The 18,259-nt window shown below is 49.2% G+C and overlaps 1 protein-coding gene across 5 annotated transcripts in view; it reads left to right on the top strand.

The window, feature by feature from the left end:
• The window catches only part of OSBPL10 (oxysterol binding protein like 10), a 315,527-nt gene extending 298,159 nt beyond the window's left edge, over positions 1–17,368 (top strand). For all 5 annotated transcript variants that reach the window (XM_019810843.3, XM_003992193.5, XM_045037733.1 and 2 more), the window contains 4 exons: positions 8,700–8,886; positions 10,624–10,806; positions 13,554–13,707; positions 16,035–17,368. In XM_019810843.3, the coding sequence (XP_019666402.2) occupies positions 8,700–8,886; positions 10,624–10,806; positions 13,554–13,707; positions 16,035–16,079 (569 nt within the window). In that variant the 3' untranslated portion in view covers positions 16,080–17,368. The remainder of the gene's footprint in view (positions 1–8,699; positions 8,887–10,623; positions 10,807–13,553; positions 13,708–16,034) is intronic.
• Positions 17,369–18,259: the final 891 nt, after the last annotated feature.

Raw genomic sequence — 18,259 nt, 5'->3', positions numbered from 1 at the left:
GGGCCCTAGAGGCCTGTCTCCCTGAAGCTGAGGAGGCAGACTTGACTCAGATGTGCTTCCGGAGGCTGAGGGGTAGGGGAACGAGATCCAGTGTTCCCTCACAGGCCTTTCTTGGGGTCACAGCGATCACTGTCGCTCTCAACTCTTGTCTCTCCCCATGGCCTGGACAGGGAGCTGCCCCTGCATAGGACTGTTTGGGTTAAGGCCACGTGGCAGGTCCCAGAGGTGTGTTGGCCCCTTGGGCCGTGGGATCCCCAAGCGCCGTGAGCAGAGGGCTTGGGGCCCAGCCCACGGGGGAGCTCCTGCTGCTGAGAGCAGGGAGCCCAGTGCAGGCTTGCGGGGGACCCCGCGTGGGAGGCCTGTGTTTGCACGGATTGCACACTTGGGCGTGCAGTGAGAAATGGGAGTGGCGTCGACCTTGGCGACCTTGGTTTTGACTTCTCGGGGGCTCTGTGATTCCGCAGGTTGCCAGAGGCCCCCCCCACCAGCGCCCCAAGGTTGGTACTGGCGAAGTCTTCCCTTTTATTTAGAAGCCAAAATCAGTATTCAGGAGGTTCATTTCGTCCTGTTTAATTTCCTTATCCTGAATTTCCCACGGAACGAATTATTCAAGCATGAAACACGTTTGTTTAGAGAAGGTGGGGCGTGGAGGCAGTTCACGCCTTCGGTGCACACTTCCCGCCTGCGTGTGTAGACCACCTGTCTCAAGCGGGTTTACTTATCTTTACGGGGGCGGTTCAGAGAGGCCGTGATCATTCATTGATCCGTTCATCCGTCCATTTGTGAAAAGTCGTGCTGGGCACGCGGCCGCGACGGGGACAGGACAGAGGCCCCTGCCCTCAGCCACCGTCCGTGCACGCGTCACAGAAAACGAGGCACGTGTGGGAAATGTGCAGTGTGACCGCTCACTGGCACCGAGGAGACAGAGCAGGACAGGGTGAGAGGGTGCCTGGTGGGGCGGGTGCTGCCGTGTTCGACAGGACAGACCCCAACAAGGTGCGGCCTTCGAGGAAGGGCTTGAAGGAGGTGAGCGAGGAGCCACGGGGATGGCTGGAGGAAGGGTACTCCAGGCAGAGACAGCAGAAGGCTCGGACGCCCTGGGCGGGAGCGGGAGCGTGAGGCCGGGGTCTTCTAGAAATCTTGTGGAGGCTCTGTGGCTGGGGCACAGGGGACAGGTCAGGGAGGAGGGGCCCGATCACTGGGGGGCTGCGCAGGGGGGCGTGGGAGGGCTCGGGCTTTTACCTGAGTGAGGTGGGGGTCCGTGGAGGGTGGACGTGGCTTTGGCAGCCTCCCCAGGGCCGCCGTGAGAACAGACGGGGCGGGAGTGGCGAGGGCATGGGGCAAAGCTAGAGGGAGACAGACGGGTTGTCACTTTTCTCTTCCTCCCTCCTACACACACGTACGTCGAGTCTGTGATTAGCCAGCGTAAGTGCTCAGTGACGATGGTATCTTCGGATAAGCGTATTTTCGGGTACAGAAAGTCTATTCAGGTTCCTTTCTGGGGACTCCCCTGCGCTCCGCAGAAATGCCTGCTGCCGTGTGTCGAGGCAGCGGAAAACCACAGATGCTTAAATAATAGTACAGGGCAGGGGCCCCCCAGTCTCTGGGCCCCTAAGCAGGGATTCTTGACATTGGACGAAGATCTGGAAATTTTGCGTAAATGTGGAGGTTTGCAAATCTAGTGAGTGAGGAGTTCTTTGGTCTGTGAAGCTCCATGTCTTGCCAGCCATCCACCTGAGGGGTGGGCTGTGGTGAGGACGGGGGTGTAGAGCCGTGTGGCCGTCCCACTCCCTCCCGGCACATCCTGCTCCCCTCTCCCCTGCGTTCTCTGTTACCCCCACTCTGTCCTGTGCTGCTGGGGCTCCTCGCTTCACCCAGCAGAATACGTGGCCTCCGTTCATCTCTTCTGGAACTTCACTTGAGAACGGGGGGTCCTTCTACCCCCGCGATGCCCCCCACCCTCCCCCCTGAGGTGAACAGACATCTTCACTTGCTTCTACTGTTGGTGGCTGTTGAGTGTCAGTGTGTCAAAGCATAGGCCTCTGGTGTCTCAGGGGGTTCACTCCCTGTTCCCCACAGGTGGCCGATGGGGCCTGGGGCCTCTAATTCACTTGGCACAGCCGTGGGTGCACTGGACAAGGCTCTTCGTGGGCAGGAAATCCTAACGCCCTCGCCATCCCTGAAGCGGAAATAGAATGTGCTGCTCCCACGTCTACTTGCTTGGAAAGTCTACGTAGAGCTTCTCAGTGGAGTGCTGAAATCAGAAAGATGTAGAGAGAGTCTCTACAAGGGCCCTCCCTGGATATAGCCCTTCCTGGTCACCCGGTGTATTCCTGCTGTGGATGGACCTGGGAAGGGTCCGGGGACCGTTGGCTCAGTCTTGTGAGGCCTTAAGTTTCCCTAAATCCTTTCAAGCAGCTACGTCCATCCCCCTTTTGTATTAATTAAATGTGCACTCCATAACACCCACGATCCTCGTTTTTCCCAGAAAATACTTCTAAGAATCTCCACAAAAGGTTGTAGTTCCTATACTCAGAGCCCCTTTGTTGGGGGTGGGTGTGGAGAGTCAGGATGCTTTACTTTTCCTCACTTATTCGTTTTTTTAAAAGAGAGAGAGAGAGCCAGAGCTCACAAGCAGGGGAGGGGCAGAGAGAAGGAGAGAGAGAATCCCAAGCAGGCTCCACACCACCAGCACAGATCCCAGTGCGGGGCTCGAGCTCATGAACCATGAGATCGTGATCTAAGCCGAAATCAATTGAGCCACGCTGGTGCCCCTCCTCACGTATTCTTTATATTGATCTAGCACGTTCCATAAACTTGTTGATTGGGCTTGAAGTAACAGTTTTTTCATCTCCCTCATTTTATTTTATTTTTAAGTATTTATTTTTGAAAGAACACAAGCAGAGGAAGGTCAGAGAGGCAGGGGGACAGAGGATCCGAAGCCGGATCTGCACTGAGGGCAGCAAGCCCAGTGTGGGGCTTGAACTCACAAACCAAGATCGTGACCTGAGCCAAAGTTAGAAGCTCAACTGACTGAGCCATCTAGGTGCCCTAGTATTTTTTTAATGTTTATTTTGAGAGAGAGGGGGGAGGGGGGGGGAGAGAGAGAGAGAGAGAGAGAGAGAGAGAGAGAGAGAGAGAGAGAGAGAATGAGAGAGCAGTGAGCACTGGGGAAGGGCAGAGAGAGAGGGAGAAAGAGAATCCCAAGCAGCTTCCACACTGTCAACACAGAGCCCAATGTGGGGCTCAGTCCCATGAACTGTGAAATCATGACCTGAACCAAAGCCAAGAGTGCAAATGCTTAACTGACTGAGCCACCCAGGTGCCCTTCCATTCCCTTATTTTAAAAATGAGGGGCACCTAGGGGCGCCTGGGTGGCGCAGTTGGTTAAGCGTCCGACTTCAGCCAGGTCACGATCTCGCGGTCTGGGAGTTCGAGCCCCGCGTCGGGCTCTGGGCTGATGGCTCAGAGCCTGGAGCCTGCTTCCGATTCTGTGTCTCCCTCTCTCTCTCTGCCCCTCCCCTGTTCATGCTCTGTCTCTCTCTGTCTCAAAAATAAATAAATGTTAAAAAAAATTATTAAAAAAAAAAATGAGGGGCACCTGGGTGGCTCAGTCAGTCGAGCCTCTGACTTTGGCTCAGGTCATGATCTCACAGTTCGTGAGTTCCAGCCCCGTGTCGGGCTCTACTCTCAGCAAGGAGCCCACTTCGGATCCTCTGTCTCCCTCTCTCTGTGCCCCTTCCCCCTGCTCGCTCGCGCTCTCTCTCTCTCTCTCTCTCTCAAAGATAAACATTAAAAAAAAATTTTTTTTTTTTCAATAAAAATGAGATCTCAGGTTGGTCCACTGGAAGTGTTATATGTAAGTAAACACACGGGCTTGTCTTTTAAAGTATTGCCTTTAGGCCGTGCCATATTTGGCTACAATAAAATGCCATCATGCAGTGCTTTATTACTACTTAAATTCACTTAGGCTGCAGCTCAGAGACTGCCTCCCCCCCTCAGGTCCCTCAGCTGTGGCTCTCGGAGCCCCTAGCGGAGACACTGCTCAGTCAGCCTGCGGCTCTGTCCCTGGGGAAGCATGGCCCCTGTGCCCATCACCCCCCTGTGCCCATCGCCCCCCTGTGCCCATCGCCCCCCTGTGCCCATCGCCCCCCTCTGCCCATCACCCCGCTGGCGCTGTGGGGGAGGGAGCCGAGGTGCATTCAGCTGCTCTTGTGGCCTCTGCCCCCAAAACTCCAGAGCTGGAGCCCAGTAACGTGGCACAGCTTCTTGATTGAGTCTGTAGGGAAAGGCAGTTAGTTCTAGCGACAGAAGTGACACGTTGGCTCGGTGCTTGTGAGCGCCGACATGATCGGGCCTGACGACCAGCTCCCCAGAGTGACTTTCTTTGATTCGGTGCTTCCCAGAAGCGGCATCCTACTGGAATATTTTGGTTCCTCAGATTGAGACCGGGTGTGAAATTAGTTTAAATGTATCAGTTGGAAAATCTTGCCTTATGTTTCTAGGTAAATCAATTTGTGGGATTTAAAATGAACATCTTGCGGCTTGAAGACGAACCACGGCTTGGAAGTATTGGTTATTTGGCATTTTTTGGCTTCTCTCAGCCCTTAGGCTCATCAGTGAAAGTTCTTTAATTAGCCTATCTGTAAGTCTAGTGTTAATATAGTCTTTTCTCTATATTAAGGACAGGACTTTTGTTTTTGTTTTTGTTTAAGTTCATCTATTTTGAGAGAGAAAAAGAGCATGAGCAAGGGAGGGGCAGAGAGAGAGAGAGAGGGAGGGAGAGAATCTCAAGCAGGCTGCACACTGTCAGGCTGGAGCCGGATGCGGGGCTTGATCCCAGGAGCCCTGAGATCATGACCTGAGCCGTAAACCAAGAGTCAGATGCTAAACCAACTGAGCTACCCGGTTCCCCAGGACAGGGTTATTTTGTTTGTTTTTTGTTTCTATTCAGCCCTGAAAAAAGAGTTAGCATAATGAGAAGGCATAATTACAGGTGATTTAATGGCAACACACACATTTATGGATATTCAGAGAAGAGCTAAGGAGTGTGGTCTCCCCCCGCCCCCCAGTGCTTTCATACCCGCTCAGCGTGGGGCTCACTGATTTCTGTGAACCTCAGGTTTGCAGGAGCGTTTTCTAAAGAGGAGGAGGAAGAAGATGCCTCCCACCTATCTCTTCGTCCCCCACGTGCCATAACCCGCTGCCACTTTGTGATTCGCTGTTTATTCCCAAATGGAATAAATGGAACTCCGAGGTCAGCAAGCCAGAGAGCGGCTCTGGAGAGTGAGGAGTAACTAGGATATGAAGCTTCTGGGATTCTGGCTGTGTGTCAGGATGATGCTTTTAGTGGGCTTCTAGAATCCCCTTCTCACCACAGCTTTGTGAGGTATGCATACCATCATCCCTGTGTCACAGATGAGGAAACTGAGGCACAGAGAGGTTCAGGTTGCCAGGCTGCTGAGTGAGGATGTGGAAGGACCCTCTGAGATCTCACGCAGGTCTTTAAGGAAGAACGTGGCATATTCCCCATGTAAGTGTGTGGTAAAGAAAATATGAGCTGTATGGTCCTACATCACAAAGTTTATATTTGTGAATGGGGCCAGGAGGAGGCAGCAGGAGGAACTCATGGATGTGTGTGGTTCTTGTCGGAAGAGAGGCTGATGGCAAGATGTGTAACTGGGCGAGAGCCTCCAGGACACTCCCGACTATGGACTGGAAGAGCTCACCACTCGGGGACACTAGAGCCATCGGAGGTGCGGTGGTGCTGTTGGGCACACTGGCCACCTTGGAAGGGTTTGACTACCGAGCAGCCCATTAGCACAGAGGGCAGGGATGGGGGCTCGAGGAGCCTTCTTCTCTGGGTCCTGGGAGGCAGGCTGGCTGGGGACTGGCAGCCTCTTCTGCAGGGTCCCAGGGTCCTCTCCAGCTGCCACAGTCTCTGAGGCCGTGAGAATGGCTGGCCCTGGAGGAACCAGAAACTTGCGGGTAGAACTGGGCCAGGGAGGGAAATCCGAGGTGACCTGTCTCTTCCCGACTTTCACTCCAGGTCCTTCTTGCCTGTTGGTGTCCTACCTGTGTCTGGTATTAGCTGCGATTTTCCACCTGCCCCAGGCTGTCTTCTCAAGCAACCGAATCTGAGGAAGTCAGGCACAAAGTAGGCTCTGAAACAAAAACTCTTATCAGTTCTGGCCATTTTCCTCCAAGGGTTTGAATCAGAAGAGGACGGACATAGCAAAGTGTACTTCTCTTGCCAGACACAGTGTCCCTCCCTATGTGTGCACAGGGCAGGGCCCTGAGAGACATCTGGAGCAGTCTGCTCTCTGCCAGGTAGGAGGAGGGACAAGGGTCCGCATGAGAGCATTCGATGGCCTGCCGCTTTACTTTTAGGGAGATGCATTAATTCAGTTACGAGAGCTAAGGCCAGTTGGAGAAGCGGGGAGAAGGTGGTCCCTTGTGATGTTCAGTGTATCTGGTATACTGGAGCCATGCTATTTGTGTGTTTATGTTACATACGATCAGTTATACTCCTGGTAAGAGATTTAAATGCTCTGTGACATCTGTCCTTCGGTCCTGTCCACGGGATTATGAGTGACCCACAAATCTGTTTTTCCCTGATGGTCTGAGCTTGTGCAGTTGCCCACGTTCTTGAGCATCCAGACTCTACTCTGGGAGTGATCAAGACCCCTAGACACATGTGGGCGTGTCACCCTGGATTTACAGACCAGGTCTCTGTTTCTGTGGGTTGGCAGAACTGACTTTGCTGGAGTTAATGGAGAGTGAAGCTGCTGGTTCCAGGAATTTTCTTTCTTTTTTTAATTTTTTTTAATGTTTATTTATTTTTGAGAGACAGAGAGAGAGAGAGAGAGAGAGAGCGCGCGCGAGAGCATGAACAGAGGAGGGACGCAGAGAGAGGGAGACACAGAATCTGAAGCAGGCTCCAGGCTCTGAGCTATCAGTGCAGAGACCGACGTGGGGCTCGAACCCACAAACCGTGAGATTATGACCTGAGCCAAAGTCACATGCTCATCTGGTTGAGCCACCCAGGCACCCCCAATTAAAGGAATTTTCAAGGGCAAGTTGAATTATACTTGTATGCATCTCCACATTGACTTTAGAAACTCCACATGCATGACTGCTCTTTATGTTCAAGTCCCATCTCTCCTCAGACCCCCTGACAAGCTCGTCAATACTGAGAGAAACACATGTCTCAGTGGACAAATTTTAGCTCTAGTTGATATAGATACTTGTCTAGCCTAAGAGGGAAGTACTGACCAGCCACATCACTTACCCTGAGTTTCCATTTCCTCATCCTTATTTGAAAATGATAATTATTGCCAAATGGAGTCGTCGGGAGGCCCCCAGGAATGCAGCAAGAAAGTGCCAACACACACGCGCACCATTGACACCACTCCTCACTCTTTCCAGTGGAGGAACGGGGCCCAGGGAGGGGACATCACTGACCATGTGTGGCCAAAGGGCAGCACCTTCCTTCCTTAGATGCACAGTGCACCTGATAATTGCCAGACTGGGAATGAGCTGGGACAGAGTGGTGAGGACGTGCACAGGTCGCTGAGCCCCAGGGCTGGAGTGTGGGATGCTGAGAAGGTACCTTACACAGAACAGATCTTGGCCTGGAGCCTGGTTCTTGGGGCCTCTGCCGGCCTGTACAGGCCTCGGAGTAAAGTGGGATGCTGCACCTCCACTGTGGGCACCTGGCCAGCCAGGCCAAAGCAAAGGCTGGATTTCAACCCTTGGTGGCCACTTTGTGCAGCACGTAAACTATGCAACAGCCCTGGGAGTTAGTGCATTTATAGGATGGTCATGTCAGCCTTCGGGGACTTGATGAACACTATGGCCCCTTTCCCTAGAAAATAGGGAAACCCACACAGTTTTTCATTGTTCCAGTGGACTGAGACCTTTCTACCCCTAATGCGTGGATCCGAGGTCAGAGAACCCACGATCTAGAGGCGGGTTGCTCATGTGGCTAGTGTCTGCCTCAGGTTGAGAGCAGTGTATGGTCTGAGTTCCCTAATTTCATGTGAACCACGAAGGTCTCTTGCTCTCAGGAAAAGGTAAAACTCATTTACATGCTATTTCAAAGTTGAAAAGAAGGTCTGCTGAGTCGGCCAGTCTGCACACCTGTACCTATTCCCTTTCTTTCTGCACGTGGGCCCTTCCCTCAGCCCTTTCCTGCTCACCAGGCTCCTTCCCACCACAGCACTTTTGCACTGCACTCTTCCCTCTGCCTGGAATATTTCCTTCCTCTCTTTACCTTCTCAACTCTTCCCCGGCCCAAACGTCCCTTCCTTAGGGAGAATTCTATTTCCAGGTCAACCCCTGCCGAAGGTCTCCATGGCACCGGGCACTTCTCTCTCCTGCCTTCATTATAGTTAGTTTTGTGCTGGATTGGCAATTAATGTCCACCTTTTTGTTCTCCTTGAAGGAAGAAAGTGGGTCTATTCACCGTTGTGTTTTCAGCACCTTGGACAGCGTCTGCCCCCCCCCCCCCCCCCCCCCGCCCAGTAGGGTTATGAGATAAATATGAGATAAATAAGTGGCCAGGGAGTGGCTAACCTTTGCAGAAGTGGGAGACAAGATGTCTGTTGCAGGAAGCTGTTTGGTTTTTCATCTTTATGTTTTTTGATCCCTAACTGCCCTTTTCTTGTGTGTCTGACTCTCCTCCTCTCTCCCTGGAGGTGTGCTGAGGCTCCTGGAACACGGGGAGGAGTACGTGTTCACCCTGCCCAGTGCCTATGCTCGGTCTATTCTCACCATCCCATGGGTGGAGCTTGGAGGCAAAGTCAGCATCAGCTGTGCCAAGACTGGGTACTCAGCGACAGTGATATTCCACACAAAGCCTTTTTACGGAGGGAAAGTCCACAGGTAGGAGGCGCCAGGAAGCCTTTGTCTTTGCCTTATCACAATACCCTTTCTTTCCTCCGTTAGAAGCTTGGGTTCCAGCCATGGGATGAATTGGAAATCAAGATAAAGCTAAAAGACCTTTTTTTAAAAGAAGTACTCTTCTTTTCACCCCTCAACACGGTGGTTTTTTGAGCCCTTCCCACTCTACACGTACAGTGAAATCCTTTGGCGATATATTCACAACACACACCAGCAGAATAGGAAGTGCTTCCATTTGTAATAATAACCTTTCCCTTCCCGGGCCACAGTCTGTTTCCCTGCTCTGAAGCAGTTCCATCTGTGAGCTTAGACACTGCCTGAGAGCTCATTTCATGTTCAGTTGGATCCATTAAATAATCCTGAATCCTGTATCATCTCAGATCAGGGCTACTTCTTTTAGTAGCTGGGGAAGCCTGATCCAAAGAAATTGAAGGAAAAGTCTGCTGTTTGAGGGAAGCATTAAGATGTTTTTATTGCCACAGTCCTAGAGCATCATATAAGCAAGCTCCAATCTTTGCCCTTTTTCTTGGAAAGTGTTCTGTATGGTTCATGTGAGGATGCCAGGGTGTCACCTGGGAAAGTGGATGCCTTTGGTGGCTGTTTTGGAGCCACGTGTGCTGGCTTGCAAGAGCTGATGGTATGTGCTTCTCCACAGTCCCACAGACCATGTCTGTAGCCTGAGATCAGCTGTGGTGGGCACCACAGAATATGGCAAATGCTACAGATCAGGTCTCTTTCCCTTTAGAGAGCCAGTTGTTAAAACATTGCCAGTGCACCCCTCATACCCTTCTAGAACATACCAGAAGATTTCTGATGCCACCCACAAGCCTTTGCCTCAGCATCTAGCAGCCATGGTGTTTCTCAGACTCAGGGAGAAGGCTTCCAAGCCCATGTTGAAAATTCTAAGTTCAACTGAGCTGGGCCATTAGAAGGAAAGAAGCTTAGCTCCTTCCCACACTTGGCTGCTTTGGAGCAGGCTTTCCCATTTCTACTGCATTACTCTATGCAACAAGCTTGAAGGTGGTGAGGGAGGTGGGGGTATTCTTTCTCCCCGAGTTGGAGGCCTAGAGCTCCCTCAGACCAGGCAGGCGAAGCGAGGAGGGCACAGATCCCACAAAGGCCCCTTGTAAAAAGTGGTCCCTCGAAGCCACTGCTGTGAGTAAGGTGCTGTTCACTCAATGCCAAGGGTCCAGGTTTTGCTCAGCCTTCGTTCAGGGAAATGTGCAGATGCCAGGCTGAACGTTTCCCCCTTTTTTCAACGTGATCTCAGGCGGATTGTGGTCAGTCCTGTTTGACCCACAGTTCTTAGTACACACCCAGGACCTGTTGGTGGTTCAAATGTAGCACTATTAGATGCTATTTTGGGGAGGAGAAGTATATACTTTATTTTTCTTGAATTGCTTGATTTTCACCCCAATAATAACATGTACCTTTTGTGTGTTTATCAAAATGAAGAAATTAACATTGCTGCATTGCTATTAACTAATGTACAGATTTCATTCAGATCTCACCTGTTTTTCTACCAATGCTTTCTTTTTCTGATCAAGAATATTAGGTCACAGTTTTAAGAGCTAGTCATTAAGCAAAATGGCAAAAAGCAATCCCTCCTCCTTGCCAACTCATAAAAAAAAATCTGTAAATGTGAGTACACCTTTGGAAGCAAGTCTCTGTTTTGTTAATCTTGGAAAACATGTTCCTTTGACTCATTCATGAATTCAGGGTCACAGCAGAAGTGAAGCACAACCCAACCAACACCATTGTTTGTAAAGCCCATGGAGAATGGAATGGTACCCTAGAGTTCACTTACAACAACGGAGAAACCAGAGTCATTGATACGACCACACTGCCAGTGTACCCCAAGAAGATCAGACCTCTGGAAAAGCAGGGGCCCATGGAGTCCAGGTGGGAGTCAGGTTGGGTTGTTTCTTTCCAGCTTAGCGATCCTTAGCACTTGACCCGAGGAACAGAGAAGAAGCCTCTGAAAGCCCAGCGAATGGAAATGGGCCAGGAATAGTGTTCTTCTCACTTGTTGGGGTGCTTGAATTTTCCACTGTATGTGTCTTAGGGGTAGACCCTTTGGGGTCTTTGGAGCTTTCAGTTTAGTTACTATGTTAAGTGTGGGGTGGGTTTTGAGGATAGCCTTTAAAAAAACTTTTTAAGTTTATTTATTTACTTTGAGAGAGAGAGAGCACAGGCTGGGGAGGGACAGAGAAAAGGAGAGACAGAATCCCAAGCAGGCCCTGCGCCATGAGTGCAAACTGTGAGATCATGACCGGATCCGAGATCAGGAATTGGATGCTTACCCAACTGGTCCACCCAGGTGCCCGCTGACAGTAGACTTTTAATGCCTGTCCTAAAAGAGTTTGTCAACTCAACTGGTCTGTTGCTTGATTGCAGAGTTAATACAGAGTTTCTAGTCATCAAAGAACTGTGCATAGAAGCAGTGGGATATTTTATTTTTATCGCCAGATTAGCGACATTATTTAAAAAAAGTCAGCAATGGCAAGGACGTGATAAAATGGACACCCTGGGTCATATGCTCATAGTAAGAATGTGTGCAGGGTAGCTGCATGGATCAGTGGCTTCAAGTGAATTCACTTTAATTTTGTATTCTGTCTTTGGGAATCTATTCTGAAGGAAAATTCTTAAGTTCAAAAAAGGTTTTAAATATAAAATAGGGTATTTTAAAATTTTACTTGTTTGTTTAAAATTTATTAGAGAGAGAGAGAGGGAGAGAGAGAATGCGAGCAGGCGAGGGGCAGAGAGAGAGAGAATCCCAAGCAGACTCCACACTGTCAGTGCAGAGCCAGACACGGGGTTTGATCTCACAGTCTGTGAGATCATGCCCAGAGTCAGATGCTTAACCGACTGAGCCACCCAGGTGCCTCTAAATTGGGTATTAAAAAAAACTGTAAACGTAAAAAAAAAAATACACCCAACTGTCCAACATAGGAAAATGGTTAAATTATGGAGTATCCACCCAATTAGTATGTCTACTCCATGGTATGAATACATATAGCATTCATATAGCCACTTAAACATCCGTGCGATGTTTCTGCACAGATCTTCAGAAGAAGCAGGATCTTCTTAGAATATACCATTTTTATTTTTTAGTCCAGGAGGTTAGCAAACTGTGGCCCATGGGCCACGTCCAGGCCGTGGCTGATTTTTTGAAAGTTTTATGGGACCACAGCCATGATCATTAATTTACCTACTGTTTATGGCTGCCTTTGTATAGCATTTAAGCGGTTGTGATCAAGACCATATGGTCTGCAAAGCCTACAATGTTTACTGCCTGGCCCTTTATAGAAAATGTTTGCTGACCTCTTTTAGAGGTCTCTCCCCTCTAAATTTGGGACCACCAGCTTATGATGTGACTCTTCATGGGAGGTCCTGCCCTTGAGAGCACCCCCACCTGGGATGTCCTTGTGCCCAGCTTCTCCCAGAAGTTTCTCCTGCTGTAAAACTGGAGTGAGAGCATTATTCTCCTTGGGGCTCTGTACGGTGGGGCTCAGGGCAGGTCCGGTGGGCAGGCTGAGTGTCCAGCGGGAGCTTAACCCTTGTCAGTTGCCTAATTTTGGTCCCCCTCAGAAGGGGCTGCTCATTGTCGCCACTTTGCTGGCATCCCTGTGTGGCCTTTCTCAGCTTAATCATCTGACACTCCAGGCTTCCTGCTATTCGAGGCCCCCTCATGGACAGGTCAGGGCTATCCACTCTGGGAGCATTCTCTGGCCCTGGATCTAATTACAGAGTGTCCGCTTACTCCTGGCTACAGAGGCGTCGTTAGCCCCACTCAGGGAGGGAATCCTCGCTGCTGAGAATTCTGATAGTTCCTTTTGTGCACAATCCCAAGTGGCCCTGATGCACTTATGTGAGGAAGTGCACGGGTGATGGTGTCTCGCTTTGCCTCAGTCCCTTTCCTCACCCTCTAGAATGGAGTATGAATCAGGGATGGTCCTGGGACATTCCTGAGGGTGCGGAAAGCTGTACATCAGGAGCCAATCTAGGCTGCCTTCTGCAGCGAATGAATGAGTGAGTGAGGCAGAGAAGTAATTTTCTGTGTAGACATGGGGGAGATGATGGATCCTACCACATAAACGCACACTCCCACATGGCCCTGTCTGTAACTCCTAACGGTGGAATCCCCTGTGAATAAGCAGCCATCGCTCGTATTTACCAGTTTGCTGACTTTGGACACCTCACCTTATATGGATCTTGTCTTTCTCGTTAAAATGGAGATGGGAATATAGCATCTATACCATTGGGTTGTTATGATTAAATGAGCATTTACATACGTAAAATGTTAGAAATATAAATGCAATGAAAGTGTCTGCTATTATTATTGTTGTTTGTAACAGCAGTAGTATTAATACTGGTTCCTCCTCCTATTACTAGATTCAGTTCCTAGACACTCAGCCCTGAGAAAGTCATGCTGCTCAGGATAAGAGGAGAGTGGAAACTTGGGGCCTGTTGGCCCTGGGTTCAAATCCTGGCTCTAGAGGTCTTTGAGGCACCTGGAATGAACTAGCCCTAACAGATGGCCCACCCAGATGCCCTCCCCGCCGCAGCTCTGGCCCCCTTGCTGAGAACTGTCATTGCCAAACGAGCCGTCCCTGTCTGACCACCTCCTCTCCTCCATGCGTCTCCAGGAACCTCTGGCAGGAGGTGACCAGATACCTGCGGCTGGGGGACATTGATGCTGCCACCGAGCAGAAGCGGCTCCTGGAGGAGAAGCAGCGGGTAGAGGAGCGGAAGCGGGAGAACCTGCACACACCATGGCGGCCCAAGTATTTTATCCAGGAGGTAACTCTGCCACCTGTCTTTGGGGACTTGTCCCAGGTGAGGGGCGGATGGGTCGGTCTTGCTAATGCAGCAGTTGGTATGAATGAGGATGGTCCTGGGAAGGTTTGGGGCAGCTTGGCTCTGGCTTTGCGCCAGGCTGTCCTGTGACACTTCCCTCTGACATCTTCCATCAGAATAGCCTGTCGGCCCGACAGGGGGGCAAGGAATGAATGGGATTGCAGATCTGGATGCTGTCCTATTAAAAAAACAGAAACAAAACAAAAAACACAGCCCCTGCTACTTTATCATCAGTGACAAATTAGCCGTGAAGCATCTCACAGCCTGTCTGCACAGCTGGGGGACTGGAACCTTCATGACTGAGAACGAGCGCCCTCTCGGAGCCCTGCCTCCCGTGGGCCAAGTGGGCCAAGTGGGACGGGTGTGCTCAGAAAGGCTGGTGTGAACTGCCACTGTCACCCGGAGAAGTGACACCGCAAGGCAGTCATCTCCACCAGTCTGCCCACCCACTGGGCAAGAGGGCAAGGCACCACGTGCCCGGTTGAGGCTCTTATGCTTTTAAAGTTGTTTGTGGAGCAGTTGAGGAGCATCCTGAGAACAGAGTTGCAAACGATGGAAGGGTAAGGAGCCACAGCTTTTAACGCAGGCCCTCGGGGCCTGGCAGCATCGTTGAGGGAAACCCCCGAGAGGACTGGTGCAGACACAAGAGTCTGTGAAGGGCCCGGATACCATTTAACCTCCAGGTGGTCATCGACGGTCTAATTCTTCACAAGAAGCCACAAATCTGATATTCACATGATATCAAGGAATCTTCAGTTTAAACATAGAGCCAGTCGAGATATGTCTAAGCTTTCTTTGGCCCCGGGACTGCTCCTGTCCGACTTATGCTGCAAGGAAGGGTTATCCTGTGTAGCAGGAGGGCTGATGGGGGTGTTAATGACTTTGAGGTGCCCTTACGCTCAGGAGCAGAAGCAGCTGCTGCTCTCCCCCGGGCAGCAACTGGGGCTGTGGGTGAACAGAGGCTTCGAGGTTGGCTTCCGATTCAGACAGGAAGCCTGCTTGAGCAGACTGCCTTTATGAGACTCTGAGTGGGAACCACGTCTGGAAGCCTTGCCTCGGTGAGGTGAATCCGTTCTCCAGAGAAACAACAGAGCTGAATGAAGACCCTGGGAAAGCCAGTGGGTATAATTCAGTCCCAGCCCAAAGGCCTGGGAACCCAGGAGGGGAGCCAGTGGTGTAAATGCTGGTGCAAAGGCAGAAGAGATGAGCAATCCCAACTAAAGAAGGGAGGCAGAACGGAAAGAGGAGGGTCAGTCCCTCCTGCCTCTACCTTGTTTGTTTTCAGACCCTCAAAGGCTTGCATAATGCTTATCCACTGTAGGGAGGGAAATCAACTTTACTGAGTGCTTATCTCGTCTGGAAACCTTCATGGACACACTCAGAATGTTTCATCTGGGCACCACGGTGAATCAGGTTAACACATAAAATTAACCATTAAAAAATCCTTCAAGGACCCTTCTGTGTGGTGGATCTAGTTTGCCTGGCTTCTGTGAAAAGTTGGCCATAAAACAAAAACAAACACACACACAAACCCTAAAAGGCAACAACAGCAAAAGCACAGCTCTTCTTCCTGGGTTTAAGGAAAACCAGTATGTTTGTAACAGAAAACCTGAGGATATGTAAAGAATAAAAATCATCCCAATACCAGAATTGTTACTATTTGGCACATTCACTTCTAGTCAAGCCCCAGATTGTGTACAACATTTTGACTCGCCTTTTTCTGATGGTTGGCGTCATTACTCACGTGTGCGGATTCCTGGCCACCTCCTGCTGCAGGGAGCCGTGGTTGGGCACTCCCCTCCAGGCCGGTGGGCTGTACATCACTGATCAGGAAAAATTCCTCAGAGGCAGGCCTTGCCTTTTCTCTCGTGTCCGTTCATTGGACCACCCTCTTTTTCTTTCTTGTCCCACTGTTTCAAAGGTGTTTTTTTTGCCAACTAATCTTATATGATGTAACCCGACAAAGCCCCGCTTCTTTGGTTAATCTTAGTTATTTTTTGGGTTTTCCTCCTGACATGCCAAAATGTGAAGATCTTGTCTCACAAAGCAGCCGGGCTGAGGAGGGGTGGCGAGACCGCTGGCGTGGTGTGGTGGTGAGCTCCCAGAACGAGACGCACACACGTATTAGTGGAGGTCCTGAACAGATGCTAATGGAGCACTGCTCTGTGTGGGACTTGGCTTCTAACATAGCAGAGGCTGCGAGCTACCTCTGATTCTCCCCTTGCCCAGCAGAGAGGTCTTCATAAAATGTCTCCTTCTTTCTCTTGCAGGGTGACGGCTGGGTATACTTCAATCCTCTTTGGAAGGCACACTGATGGGGTGGAGGTGCAGCTTTCAGAAATAGCACTGTTTTTTGTAGGAATTAAAGTGGTTCAGTATCAAGGTTCTGCTGGTATTCACAAAGACCTCTTGTTATCCTTCAAGAAATGGTACCTGAGAGAGAACTTATATACTGTGAAAAATGCACCACCAAACTACTAGTGGATTGGATTTATTCAAGAGCCATTTGGGGCATGTGTGTATACACAGTTTGTGTGTGAGCTCCCAGTACACTGTATGTTCACACACACACATGCACTATATGCCCATGTCTGCTGGGTATTATTACACATGTAAATACTGCACTTAACCAAGATTTAAGTGGGTAATTATGAGCTCCTTTTTATCAACGAGGTTTGAAGTTTTCTATTTTTCACTTTGCCAAAAATGTTTTGCACTCACAAAAATACTCTCGGGTAGTCAACTCCTGTCAAAACAAAGGTGAGTTGGCATGGCCCAGTTGATGTCCATATGGTAGAAAGTGGCTCATTCCTGGTGGAAGTGTAGGTGGCTGTCACTTCACAATTCTTGTTGTGATTCCCACCTCCCTGTCCACTTCAGCATTTCGTTTGTCCTTAAGAAAGAAAAACTGCTATTTCCTGCTGAATGGTGAGTGGGCAAGAAGCTGTTAAAGGTTTATGCCAGAGCCTTCCAAGAATGGAGCACCTTTGGGAGGACCGAGCCCACCTTGGAATATTCCTCCTATCTACTTGCCCCAAAATCTGAAAATTTCTCATGCTCAAAGTATTAGTAATACATTTTCCAGAAGCTGCTTCTTTTACAGTAGAAACCAAGTCATACAGAGACTTCACTACTTTTGTGATGAAAAAGGGCTTTAGAAGTTAAATACACGCATCCATATCCAGAACTGCACAACCACAGCCTCAATTTTGTATTTAGTTTGGGGAAAGAGAAAAGAATGTCCTGTGGATTTTTTAAGTGCGCCTCTCTTGTTTGACCCAAACTCTGCAGGAAAACCACTGTGATTAAATAACACACACAGAAAGACTACGTAAGTGTTCCATGGTTTCAGCTGAATTTCAGTCCTCTGCCTTTACAAATGAGGTCAAGACATGACTAGAATATACAGCAAGGAAAATGAAGTATTTGATTATTGCTCAGTGCTTAATTTATTTTTTACTGTGCCACTCAGAATATTTATAAAACCCAGTAGCATGAATGCTTCTCTGTAGTAATACTAATTTTGTGCCTTTTTGTCTGCTTTCTTAAGACCAATTGTTCACTTTGTAGATATTAGACAAATATATTTCGATTAAGTACTGTACCTGCCTGTGTGTGTGTATTTTATTTTTAGGGATCCAAAATGTCAGTTGGAATTGGTGGCTCTGACTGAGCTCAAATTTTATTGGTTGGATATTGCCAATTTGGTGTGAACAGCAATCGTATTTCTATCAAAACAGCGTTTTAAATACATTTTTAAAATCTACCAGATAAACATTATTTATGGAAATGTTCTGAAAGTTCCTAAGAACATTTAACTCCTATCTAGTGAATGTTATGTTTTGTGAGCCGTTAGTACCAGCCGAAGTCCTAATGATAGGCCTGTTCAGGTTCAGAGTCTTAAATCTGGAACCACTTTATTTGTGAGAAGGAAAGCAGAATAGATGGTATTTTAAGGGGAAAAAATCCTCAATGAGAAGACTGAAAAATAATCACTGTGGTGTGTTTTAGATTTTTCCAGTCTTCCATTACACCAAAGTATAAACCATCTGGGAAGTAAATATGGACAAAGTTCACTTTTCTGGTTTTGGTGGGAGAGGGTTCAGTTTGCAGGGGTTTTTATGTTTTTAATTTTTTTAAAGTTCATTTATTTTGAGAGAGACAGACACAGTGCAAGTTAGGGAGGCAGAGAAAGAGCAAGAGAATACCAAGCAGTTCCCATGCTGCAAGGACAGAGCCTGATGCAGGGCTTGAACTCACAAAACTGCAAGATCGTGACCTGATCTGGAACTAAGAATTGGACGCTTAACCAACTGAGCGACCCAGGTGCCCCTCGGTTTGCAGTTTTTAAAAATTTTGAAATATAGGGGCACCTGGGTCGCTCAGTCAGTTAAGTATCTTTCTTTGACTCAGGTCATGATCTCACAACCTGTGAGTTTGACCCCTGCATTGGTCTCTCTGCTAACAGTGCAGAGCCTAGAGCCTGCTTTGTATT

The sequence above is a fragment of the Felis catus genome, chromosome C2, assembly GCF_018350175.1.
Source record: "Felis catus isolate Fca126 chromosome C2, F.catus_Fca126_mat1.0, whole genome shotgun sequence".
In the NCBI taxonomy this organism is placed as follows: Eukaryota; Metazoa; Chordata; class Mammalia; order Carnivora; family Felidae; genus Felis; species Felis catus.
The sequence above is the reverse complement of the archived record's forward strand: the minus strand, read 5'-3'. Positions and strand labels throughout refer to the sequence as shown.